This window comes from Calidris pugnax, unplaced genomic scaffold, assembly GCF_001431845.1.
Source record: "Calidris pugnax isolate Ruff unplaced genomic scaffold, ASM143184v1 scaffold8, whole genome shotgun sequence".
Classification (NCBI taxonomy): domain Eukaryota; kingdom Metazoa; phylum Chordata; class Aves; order Charadriiformes; family Scolopacidae; genus Calidris; species Calidris pugnax.
In genome coordinates, this window is record NW_015090830.1 from 849938 (window position 1) to 862514 (window position 12577).

At 36.4% G+C, this 12577-nt stretch overlaps 1 protein-coding gene across 1 annotated transcript in view; it reads right to left on the reverse strand.

Annotated features, from left to right (window-relative positions):
- Window positions 1–12577, reverse strand: part of ABCA13 (ATP binding cassette subfamily A member 13) — a 182501-nt gene that overhangs the window by 113522 nt on the left and 56402 nt on the right. The window contains exons 27-29 of the mRNA XM_014940763.1: window positions 11776–11915; window positions 5773–5886; window positions 4551–4641 (exon numbers count right to left, since the gene is read on the reverse strand). Of these exons, the coding sequence (XP_014796249.1) occupies window positions 4551–4641; window positions 5773–5886; window positions 11776–11915 (345 nt within the window). The remainder of the gene's footprint in view (window positions 1–4550; window positions 4642–5772; window positions 5887–11775; window positions 11916–12577) is intronic.

The following is a 12577-nucleotide window of genomic DNA, read 5'->3' on the forward strand; positions in this document are numbered from 1 at the left end:
TCAACGAGCAAGAAACTAAACGAAGATCCTGCAGCACAACTGCCTCCCAGTGCCTCTTGAGAGGTTCATGAGGACTGCACCCAGCAAGGAGCTCACAAATTCTAGCAGGACAGGTTTTATATAAAATTGGTTACAACCAGGAAATTATTGCAAATTCCTGGGTCAGAAAGCAGAGAGGAATACAATTGACTTGCCCACACACAGCTAGTTTAGAAAGTAAAGAAGGGTTTAAAAAGAAAACTATAAACTTTTCTACCATCAGTTAAACATTTACTTTGTTCCAGGTGAGTAAACTGACAAAGTAACCCTGTAAAACAGTTTTAGAAATCTATAACTATGCAAGGTCTCTTAGCATGATAATTTTATAGAGAGGTTGGAAGCATTCCACATCAATCCACTCTGTGTCCACAACAATTTTCAGCAGGAGTAGCAGGGTGAGTATCATTTAACTAAGACTGTTAACCACTGTTATAGACTGTAGAGAATTCAAAAAAAAAAAAAGATGCAAATACAAGCACCTTGGATTTGAGCCTAATTAGAAGTCAGCTTAATGTGAGTGTAGATGTAATAAACCAAGGGAATATTTGCTTTATTTAGAAGACAAAATACATAATCACACAGAATAGGCGATTTTAGAAAACCTGAGCTTTGGATGGAAATAAACAGATTGTGAGTGGTAAACCCAATAACATATATGGATATATTTAAAACTTTAGTAGGATTCAGGCAAAATAATTACAGGATTAAAAGTTGATGCAGTATGAGAGTAATGAAATTTAAAGAAACCCAAAACATAAGAACAGGGGTAACAGGGGTTTATAGTAACAGCTACACATGATTATAGAGTAATAAAATAAACAAAAAAACTTACACAAAACCAACATAAAAATAGGAGCACATAGTGATATTTTAAAAAGCAAAATGACAATGTGAATTTCGAAAAGAGGAAAAATCAAAGTATAAATGCAGAATAGCGCTCTGGCACTTTGGACAGATCAGCTTCCCAAAGGCATAAATGCTATTGTGATCTATAGGCCATATTGATTTTCACTTTTTATATGATGTTAATTTTATTGACTGTATCCCATTAGAATAAAGAAATTCTAGTTTCATAAGCCATTCTACTTAAATTATTTCCTGTATTCACTATCCAAAACTATTAGCCTTTTATTACTTATTGTCAAATGTCCTTATCTCTTAAAAAGCTATCGGTTGAGAAACACATGCACAGATTTCTGTGATGACCTTGTCTGCAGCAGTGAAGATGGACCTGATAATTCCAGAGATGATCTACTTAATGAAATATTTTTTGGCCATAACCATTCATGTAGTTCCCAGTGTTAGGTCCAAACAACCAAAATTCATCTATTACTCAACTAATATATTGAGACTGCTAAGTTTCCAGCAGGCAATGCAGGTTAAGAGACTTGCTCTTTCCTCCCTCCTGTCTTTCCAAATGTGTGATTCTGTGGGGCCTTTCCAGTTGTACTGTGACCCAGTTTCACCAAGATGGGTGAGCTATGCCTGACTCAGACTAGGAAACATTTCAGTGGTTAAGAAAATTTTCCCAAGAAATAGCAAATTGAAGTTTGAGTCCCTTGCCTAAGGAGAATACTGAGCCCAGATTGTTACTTTCTGGAATGAATTCTGGGCAAAATTTGTCATTTTTCTTAGTAAAATTGTGCATAGCTAGTCCTAGCCTTCAAATCAAGGCCAGTTTCAATTAAATCTCACATCCTGTGTGCAAAAGAAAGTCAAGAACATCAGCTCACACCCAACAGTGCCAGCTCAGGGCAGCAGTAAAATTTAAAACTGAGAACACACTTCACCATTTACAAGCTTACAGGAGCTTCAGTGGTTTTTTTTCCTCATCTTCTGCTTAGAAGCAAGTACCAAGATCCAATAAAAGTTGCATTTCAACTACATGTATTTGTTTATTTTAGCTCCAGACTTAATTCTTTGACTATAACTTAATAACCTGTATTGATGTCAAGTCCATTCTTTTCCAGCAATGAAGGTCACACAACTCCTTCATGGGGGCATCCAAGAGCTCATCACTGCCCTCCTTCAACAAACAACTGGAACAGATCTGTGTCTGGCTTGTAATTACCCTAACACTCACTGATAACAAACTACACAGATCTGTCCTCTCTACCACTATCTTCCTCTAGGAAGCACCCAGCTCCCTTTGTACATGATGTCACACTATCTGTTACTGAATTTTATCCCACTTTTCTCTCTTTCTGGTGCCAAAAATCATGAACTTTTCAGAGTGTAATGATATTTACATCATTACACTCTGCTTTGGTATGGACAGTTCCTCCTGGCAAATGTCACCACCCATTTTAATTATCATGCACCTATCCTACTTACAATGGGACATATTGATTTTTTTTCTATTACTTCTGTTTATAATTCTATTATTTCTATTTATAATTCTTATAAAATCTTTAAGTAACTTAGGTTTCCAGCATAATCCTTTCTCTTCTCCTCCTTAAATTACTGTTTGTACTGTGACCCAGTTTCACCAAGATGGGTGAGCTATGCCTGACTCAGACTAGGAAACATTTCAGTGGTTAAGAAAATTTTCCCAAGAAATAGCAAATTGAAGTTTGAGTCCCTTGCCTAAGGAGAATACTGAGCCCAGATTGTTACTTTCTGGAATGAATTCTGGGCAAAATTTGTCATTTTTCTTAGTAAAATTGTGCATAGCTAGTCCTAGCCTTCAAATCAATTTGATCAAATCAATTAAATCTCACATCCTGTGTGCAAAAGAAAGTCAAGAACATCAGCTCACACGGCCAGTTTCAATTAAATCTCACATCCTGTGTGCAAAAGAAAGTCAAGAACATCAGCTCACACCCAACAGTGCCAGCTCAGGGCAGCAGTAAAATTTAAAACTGAGAACACACTTCACCATTTACAAGCTTACAGGAGCTTCAGTGGTTTTTTTTCCTCATCTTCTGCTTAGAGGCAAGTACCAAGATCCAATAAAAGTTGCATTTCAACTACATGTATTTGTTTATTTTAGCTCCAGACTTAATTCTTTGACTATAACTTAATAACCTGTATTGATGTCAAGTCCATTCTTTTCCAGCAATGAAGGTCACACAACTCCTTCATGGGGGCATCCAAGAGCTCATCACTGCCCTCCTTCAACAAACAACTGGAACAGATCTGTGTCTGGCTTGTAATTACCCTAACACTCACTGATAACAAACTACACAGATCTGTCCTCTCTACCACTATCTTCCTCTAGGAAGCACCCAGCTCCCTTTGTACATGATGTCACACTATCTGTTACTGAATTTTATCCCACTTTTCTCTCTTTCTGGTGCCAAAAATCATGAACTTTTCAGAGTGTAATGATATTTACATCATTACACTCTGCTTTGGTATGGACAGTTCCTCCTGGCAAATGTCACCACCCATTTTAATTATCATGCACCTATCCTACTTACAATGGGACATATTGATTTTTTTTCTATTACTTCTGTTTATAATTCTATTATTTCTATTTATAATTCTTATAAAATCTTTAAGTAACTTAGGTTTCCAGCATAATCCTTTCTCTTCTCCTCCTTAAATTACTGTGTACCCCAAATTATTTGCAATAATTCCCACCTCCTCTGCTATAAACTGTTCCCCTTGGGATATCTATCTGGCGCTGGAGGACTTACTCTCTACTCATGGATGTTTGGCTGCCAGGGCTCAGCACCAATGCAGAAAGGGTGTAGCCAAAGATTGCTGTCACCCAGGGGGACACTACTGAGCAGCCCCGCGCAGACAGCTGAGCCACAGCCACTCCTTTATCATCAGAGCTGTACAGAGCTGTTGTAGGGTCTGCCTGAGGATGCAGCTCCTTCCACATCACAGCCTGGCTGTGGACCTGGCCATGGACCTGCTGATCTGGGCCCAGACTCCTACCCATGGGGTTACAGCCCGGCCTGGCCTCAGCATTGCCCCCATATCCCCTCCTGGACATCCCAGCACTGGGTCTCACCCTGGTTACTCTCTGCTGACTTGAGCCCAACCTTTCTCCTCCCTTATTACAATCATATCTGTATATCAAGGAGACCGCACACAACTAAATCTCAATAAAAGGAGAGGAAAAAAAAAATACAGATAGATTTTGGTTAAACATACTGTATGCAATATTATTTTCCATTTCAATTTAAAGTATATAGGTTTTGTTCAAAATTTACAAATTTTACCACCACATAATGGAAATGTGGCTACTGGGATAACTTCTCCCTTCCCTCCATTTAAGTATAGCTTCCATGTTTGTAACTCTCCCATGACACTTTGCCACTTCTAATTTGTTACCAGATTTTTCAAGTCTTTCAATACTTTGAAATGCAAATTATCCAGTCACTCAGAAGAAAACAGACAATTAGAACTATCTGAGACTAACTCAACAAAAGAATTTAGAAGTCTGGCACTTTAGTATCATTTAAGTAGGTAAAAGATTCAATTTCAACTAAATGTAGTTCTAAACTCAAGTTAAAGTCTAATAAGGATTATCAGTACATGCACTTTTATGTACATACCATATACTTGCATTTTTTTCAAGAGTTTTTCCATGTCAATATCCAAATTACTTTCTATGAAGTGCTTTATGAAATTGCTTTGCAGTGCTTCCTAAAATGAAAAGCGATACATGTTACATCAGGTTTATCTTCCCTAAAGAAATAAAAAATATACATATGTCCCTTCCAACTCTGACAATTCTATGATTCTGTGATATGTATTCATGTTCAATTCCATTACCAAGATTTCCTGCATAACACTGAAGAAGTCACTTAGCCTCTCCATGTCTTCAGTGTTCCCCTCCTAATAGGTTAACTCAGCACATTTTAAATAAACAGCAGAACATATACTCCCCGTTGCTGTACATCACTGCCTGCCATTATTGCAAATATTTTAACTGTGACTCCATTCTGATGTCCTTGCAAGTCTGCTGGGACAGAAACCTGTTCTCTTTTCCTGCAAGACTTTATGGCCATTATACTATTAGCACTGGCAGTAGTAAAATAAATATCTTTTTAAAACTGGCCTTTGGGAATTCTTTTAACTTCTTTACCTCATTTGCCAAGAGTTGGGGGGGTGGGAATTATTAGCTGTACAAGAGAATCCTGGGATCTGCAATTCTAATGCATGATTACTAGCATCGTTCCTTATTTGAACTTAAAAGTAATAGTTTAATTGATATGTATGGCACATGACAGGATTCTGCTTATTTTTGCAAAGTGTAACAGCCATGCATGTTTTCAAAAGTCAAAAATGGCAAAACTAAATTTTATTGGGGAAAACAAAAGGACAAATATTTAGAAAGGGAAGAATCCAAGTTACAATAATGCTCTTTTTTTTTTTTTAAGTCAGTATTTCCCACATCAGATGCACACATTGTGGAAAAAGGAATGATAAACAAGTTTCAGAACATATTTCCTACAACCTTACATTTGTTTTAAATAAGTGTATATAGCTTACTTACAAGTAAGTATACCTACTTGTTTTATCTCCCCTATTGCCTGGTAATATTGGATATCATGAGGCAACATTGCTTTTAAATATTTTCACATCAGAATTTTCTCAGTATCAGTATCTCATCTCAGTAACTGTAGGCTCAGAACCTAAAGCTAATCTGCCTCTTTTTCAGCTCTTTTCAAACCTGAAGCCAGATAGATGGGCAGTTTCTACATATACAGAAATTCTGCCTAGATCACATAGCAAATAATTGGAAAATAGGAAGCCCTCCCACAGTTCACCAACCTGCAGTTGTGAGACCTTGAGGACATTTCCACTGGTTTTAAAAACCTCAGACATCCTAAGCCATGTCTCAGAATAAGTCTTCAAGTTTTCCACAAAACCAAAAGTGAAATTAGCCTTGGGAAAAGAATACATGGAGGCAAATAAAGTAAAAACTGTGCATAGCAAATCTTAAGAAACAGGAAAAATTAGCATTGTTCAGATCTTCTGCAACACCTTTCCATTTCACCTTTATAGTCAGCAGCAAGGATATCCATGTTTTCTATTTTCTACTTAAGAAATGAAAAGTATTTGTTACAGTCTCTGAATACCAAACAAATCGACAACTTCCTGCGGAGTGTATGTTTCCTACCTGAAGTAACATAAAGCCCTCTTTATTTTATAATGTCTCTTTCATAAAGAGTATCATAGAGGTTCTTCAGAAAAACAGGAAAAAAATAGTTAGGACATATTCAAAAGAAAGTCTTAACAGCTCATGTTGGTCTTTTATTTAAACTACTTTAACTGAATATATAATAAAAGTGAAAGTTGGAAGCATGGTCAGAACAATAAATTCAACTGATCAATCTAGTTAAAAATATTCTCACAGAGGAACACTGCAGTATAGGAAAATATCCTTGGTCCCAGTCAAACATAAAGTACAATTTCTCTCTTAGCCACCAGCAAATAACCATCAATTTTTTCCAGTCTATTTTAAACAGATCACAAGTGTACTCAAGATTAGAAAATATTGCAGCATCCTTTTGTTTAAATTGGTGTTATCAGTCACAGAAGTGCATTTAAGAACAATCCAGCATTGTTATTATGGTAGAGATCGTGACATTTCCCAGCAAGGTGTCTGCAATGAGTTGTAAACTCCAATTTGGGATGACACTTTTTGCAATAATTGCTATTGAAAGTACACCATTTTTTCCATAGCATTTTGAATGCTTTTTGCAAAATCCCACTCCTAGCACAACATGGGAAAACAATTTGTGGTGGTTCTTTCTTTCCATTTGTAGTACAGAAGGCCCCAAAGAGACCTTTGCAAATAAGCTTATTTTCCTAAAAGCATTTATGCATTTAACTTATAGGACATTCTTCATTCCACTTACAAGGGAGAGTGATCCTAAACATTAAACTGAAATTTGGTGTCAAATCAGCTAAACAAGTTCTTTTGTTAGCAAGCTACATGCACAGAACCCTCATAGGCTGAAATCACAGGCCTGAATACCAGGATCACATCCAGGCATGATGTCTACAAGCTGAGGGAGATCAGAAAAGCTGCAAGGGTAGCAAACAGCCAATATGGGAGATTGCTATTTCCCCAGTACAGAGAAGCACGGGTCACACTAACACAAGGAGATCAAATTTTCAGACATCATTAGAAATTGTTTTATCAAGCAGCTTCTAAGATCTGAGCTCAGATCTTACTATTTTTTGACTTGATTCTGAACAGCACAAAAGGTTATTTATTTTTTTGCTGAAGTCACCTTCAAAGAGCTACAGTAACCATAACCTGATTATATTCAACCTTTTACAAACAAAAAAATATTACTGTAGCAGCATGGATTTTTGTAAGAGATGAACTTTATATAATGTAGAAGCTTATTTGAAAGAAATTAAAAGCAGTGAAGGGGTAAGACGTGTGCAGGAAGTAGAGAGACTATTTAAGGCAGCAGAAGAAACTGGACATACACAAAAGAAGAGTGGCCAGCTGGTAGAGGGAGGTGATTCTACCCCTCTACTCCACTCTGCTGAGACCCCACCTGGAGTTCTGCATCCAGCTCTGGAGTCCTCAGCACAGAGAGCACATAGAACTGTTGGAACAGGTCACAAAAATGATCAGAGGACTGGAGCACCTCTCCTATGAAGACAGGCTGAGGGAGTTGGGGCTGTTCAGCCTGGAGAAGAGAAGGCTCCGGCAGACCATATAACAGTCTTCTGGTAACTGAAGGGGGCTACAGGAGAGATGGGGAGGGACTCTATCAGGGATTGCAGTGATATGACAAGGGGTATTTTTTTAAAACTGAAAGAGGGGAGATTGAGATTAGATATTAGGAATAAATTCTTTACTGTGAGGGTGGTGCTGCACTGCAACAGGTTTCCCAGAGGGGCTGTGGATGCCCCATCCCTGGAAGTGTTCAAGGCCAGGCTGGATGGGGCTTTGAGGAACCTGCTCTAGTGGGAGGTGTCCCTGCCCATGGCAGGGGGGTTGGAACTGGATGATCTTTAAGGTCCCTTCCAACCTGAATCATTCTATGATATCTGTCCATCAAAAAAAGATTTGAGAAAGACTTGAGAAAGACCATATGCATGCACATATACACTACACAGCAGGAATTTATTAGAAAACATCCTTTTAAAAAATTGAAGTTACATTCAAATAAGAAAACAAGAAAGATCAGGCCTAGTGGACGGTGTCCCTGCTCATGGTAGGGCAGTTAGAACTAAATGATCTTTAAGGTCCCTTCCAATCCAAATGATTCTATGAAAAAAGGGTTCTGTTTGAATTTTTTTTGCCTTATCATTCACCACAGGAGGCCTTTGGGAAGTTCCTGTGTCAGAAGTCTTCTACATGAAGAATGCTTTAGAGAATCTATCTCAAACTGAAGGAACTGTAAAAAAAAAGGGTCATACAATTTAACATAATGAACAATAAGTAGTTTCCAGGACAAGATAACATCCAGCCAAGAATTCTAAAAGTGCTCAAGGATTAAATAGTTTAAGTACTCACTGTAGTGTAACCTCCTGATTAAATTTCCCTGGTTATCAGGGAACTGAAAAATAATAAATGCAATGTTATTCATAAAAGGTGCTAGGGAAACTAGGGGACTACAGACTAATAATTCTGAAGTCTGTACTAAGTAAATTTTAATTTTGCTATAATAATAATAAATTACAATAAATAGTAGTGAAAATAGAGAATTAAAATAAATATATTTGGGAGATATAAACACAGGATTTTAAAAAAGAAGTTTCCTGAGTTGAAGTTGAAGCAAGTGAGGAAGTTGTTGATGCAGAACATTTTCACCACAGGCACTATGAGTACTAAGCGTTTATATAAAATACAAAAGGAAGTGGACAGATGATAGCAGTAATGTCCTGACAAGCCTGACCCTCAAGTTTTCAGATGTTGGGACAGTATTTGGGGGGAATATCAACTTATGGACATGTTCTTCTCTTCTTCCCTATACAGCCTTTACTAATTACAGTAGGAATCAGAACCTGGGGCAAGAGAAATGTTTAATCTTACATGGTAAAGCAATTCTTGTGAATTTGTATGCTAATGACCAGAGGGACTTTGATGTTTAATAGAAATTCTCTTCAAGTTTTCTTCTTCCTAATCAATGAAGATCCATTAAAATGAATATTCTTTGTAACATCTAGGCTGGATATTGCCTTTGATTAAAATTAGAGTGTTCAATATCAACTACCATCCTGTTTAGATTGAATATTTCTAAGCCCCTTCCTGATGCGAGAATAAATAAAAATGGTATTTTGAACTTATTGAACTGCTTTTGTAATGACATCTTTTAACAGGCTGACAAGTCAAGTGTGCTTATGCAGAGCCAGTGAGGATATGTAAGTTTAGAATATGAACTTATGCAACTCAATATTGTTTTTTCTATTTATACTAGACAAAAAGACAGGAAACATTAATTAATTTGCTAGGCTAGTTTTGTTTCTTTCATTTCTCAATTGCCTTGCTATATTTAATTTATTTTTTCCCTGAATGTTCCAATTACAAAGAAATAGCACAAAGCTGTCCTAATATGATTGCCTGAATATAAGATCAATTCTGAGAATCTTTTGAAATAAGAAATACTTTCATAAGATCACCTCATCAACGGAAAAAAAAATGTTGCGAAAGCAAGGCTCAAAGACATCACACGTGGTCTTTGAACTCCTGGATGCCAGTTATCACTGAACATTTTTCGCTCCCAGTCAGCACTGCAGCCTGCATCTGTGATGGTCACTGTTATTCTACACATTAGAACTGCTGCCTTCTTAGAAGCTAAAACCAGCAATCTCACAATTTATTTAAGAATGATCAATTATACAGTCTGGAAACAAAGTAGTGCATGTGAAAAACTTACAGAATCTATCAGTATACAAACATCAATGTTCCTTTTAGCTTTAATCCTCTACCTTTTTCTTGTAACAAATAGCTGCCATATGGTCATATAGTCTAAATGAAATCAGAACTTCTGTTCTAATTTCAGTAGAATTGTCTTAGTAAGGGCTACAGGGTCTTTTTTTAGTAGTTGCACTTGAGATAACTGGGACAATATTTTGCATTTAAATTTTATTTCTGTTCAAGCAACAGTTGATAAGCTTCTGTAATAAAACAAATTAAAAATTTTTTGAAGAATCTTTCCTACTACTTTTAGATTTACACATAAACAAATACACATCCACAATTGCTTGTTGAATCTACAGGTTTGGAGGAAGGGTGGGAGTGTATTTAACACAGATTCCTGAATAAACTGATGGAACATTTGTGAGTCTGAAAAATACATAAAGAGAACGAGACATTGTGCTAGAGGCACATACTAGAATCTTTGTATTGTCCCAGAGCATTCGAAAAAAAAAAAAAACACCACCACAAACAAAAGAAAGAACCAAACTCAAATGAACACAAGCAAACCTCATTCTGAATTGTATTACTCAGTCTTGATTTCAGTAAAAGATCTATAGGCAAATACAATGTCTGTCAGGAGATTTATCTTACAGATGCTTTTTAAGAATGTGGGTTTGGCATATTAATTGGCAAAATAATGTGGAAATTTCTTAAATACATTATTCTAAATTTCATTGTAATAAATAATACAATTATGTATTCAAAACAATGTGGAATTTTCATCATTTCTTCCAACTCATTCTTTATAGAATTTTGATCTATTGAACATCAAGAGCAGCTTCATTTTTTAGCTGGTTAAAAATTTAAAATTAATTATACTCAACTCCAGAGAGATGACCTGTTGCATGAATTAAGTTATTTAACTGCGAAATATGAAATCACTGAAAGTTTATTTCTGATTCACAGCAGAAACTATAAAATTACCTAGTATCTGCTACCTAGCATGTGCTTTTTGGCTTCGGGTTTTTTTACTATCTTCTAGTGCACAAGTACAGAATACACTGTACTTCATTTACGTGGAAAACAGTTATCACATTTAAAGTTACTACAGTCTTTTTGTGTACCACTTACAAACAGTAATGTTTTTTTTCTAGATTTTAAATTAACCTAAACTGTACTTCTATTAATTCCTAATTGATATTCCAGGGTAAAAATCATATATTTGCAGGGTAAAAGGAAAATTTGCTCCTCTTACAGAAGTGCTTCAAAGCTAGTAATGAACAAACATCTCATTGCAGATAACCATGCTCAAGACAGAACACCTACCATAGCAAAACTGCAGAGACAATAAAACTGTTGAATAATATCAAGTCACCTGCAACCACACAAATGGCAGCTCAGCTACTACTGATCATTCATGCTACTGGTGTTAGAAACATAATCAAGAAGGATGCATTATAGATTGTTTGGGTTTTTTTTTTTTCCAAACACAGCTCAGTGACTCACTCAGAATAGGCTTTCATTCCTGGTGGATCCCATCCCCTCAGTTCCCTGTGCTGCCCTATTAGAGTTCCCATCATAATTAAATGATGAGGGCAAAAGCTGACTTGTAATACATATATCCAACACCTTGACACAGCATGATTCACATGACACTTCTGCTAACGTGTTCCTTTTGATCTTTCTATACAAGGTTTAAGAGACTTAAGAACAAAATTCTGCTTTTCACACTGAGATGAAGCAACTGTAACAATCAGGATGAAAGTTAAGAGAAATATTAAGCTTAAAGTGGGAACAAGGTGAGAACTTGGGGGCATGGTGGATTCAGTTTTCTGAAAGGCAATTATCCGATTGTTTCTACCTACCCTGAAAGAAGTGGACCTTTAAAATGAAGTACAAAGGCAAAATCAATAAACAGAAATAGTGTTTCTTTTGGTACTCACCTTCTCCATGACCAGGTCAATCATGTTGATGTTTGAATTGTACAGTATTTTCCCATGTAATAAAGGTTTCAGGAAAGTCCATAGCAAAGCCCCATTAGAAGACTGCAAAATCTCCTGATAAAGCTTCAAGCAAAATGGACCTGCAAAAACAAAGACAGACTCACATTTAAGACAGACAACACAGGTGAGGTTGGATTATTATTATTTTTATTTAAGAAAAGGTTGACTCTTGACTTAGGATTTGCCTCAGCACCATGCCAAATACCATCCAACTATCACTAAGCAATCACTACAGGTCCCTAAATAAAAATTGTTTATCCCCAGTCCATGAGAGTGTTGAGGATGAAGAACCCTAGACATTAGACAAATACTAGACAAAAAAAAAAAAAAAAAAAAAAAAGAAAAAATGAATTAGAATCCAAAGGGCTTCTCACATTTGTGAAAAGCAGCCTGTGAACCCCTTCTATCCTAAAAATTACATAAGTGCATTTTAGAGTGGAAGGACACATGCAAAACCTCTGCTCACAAAACGAATGCTCAGAGAAGAGTCCCCTTAAAAAAAACAGACTCAATCCACACCCTCAGTTGTTCCATAGCTTTCTTTTCCTATCTAAGAAAGGAGTACACAAATTCCTTCAGATTCTTTATTTGTATAATTTCACAAGAAACTACCAGAAATCCCGGGAAAAAAATTGGCATGACTGTTAACTTATTGAGTTGAAAAAGCTAATCAATTGTCCATTCCTTAACCCAAAACTGTGTTCCTACATCAGATGGGGCTATTAATGCCTCTAATAATTAG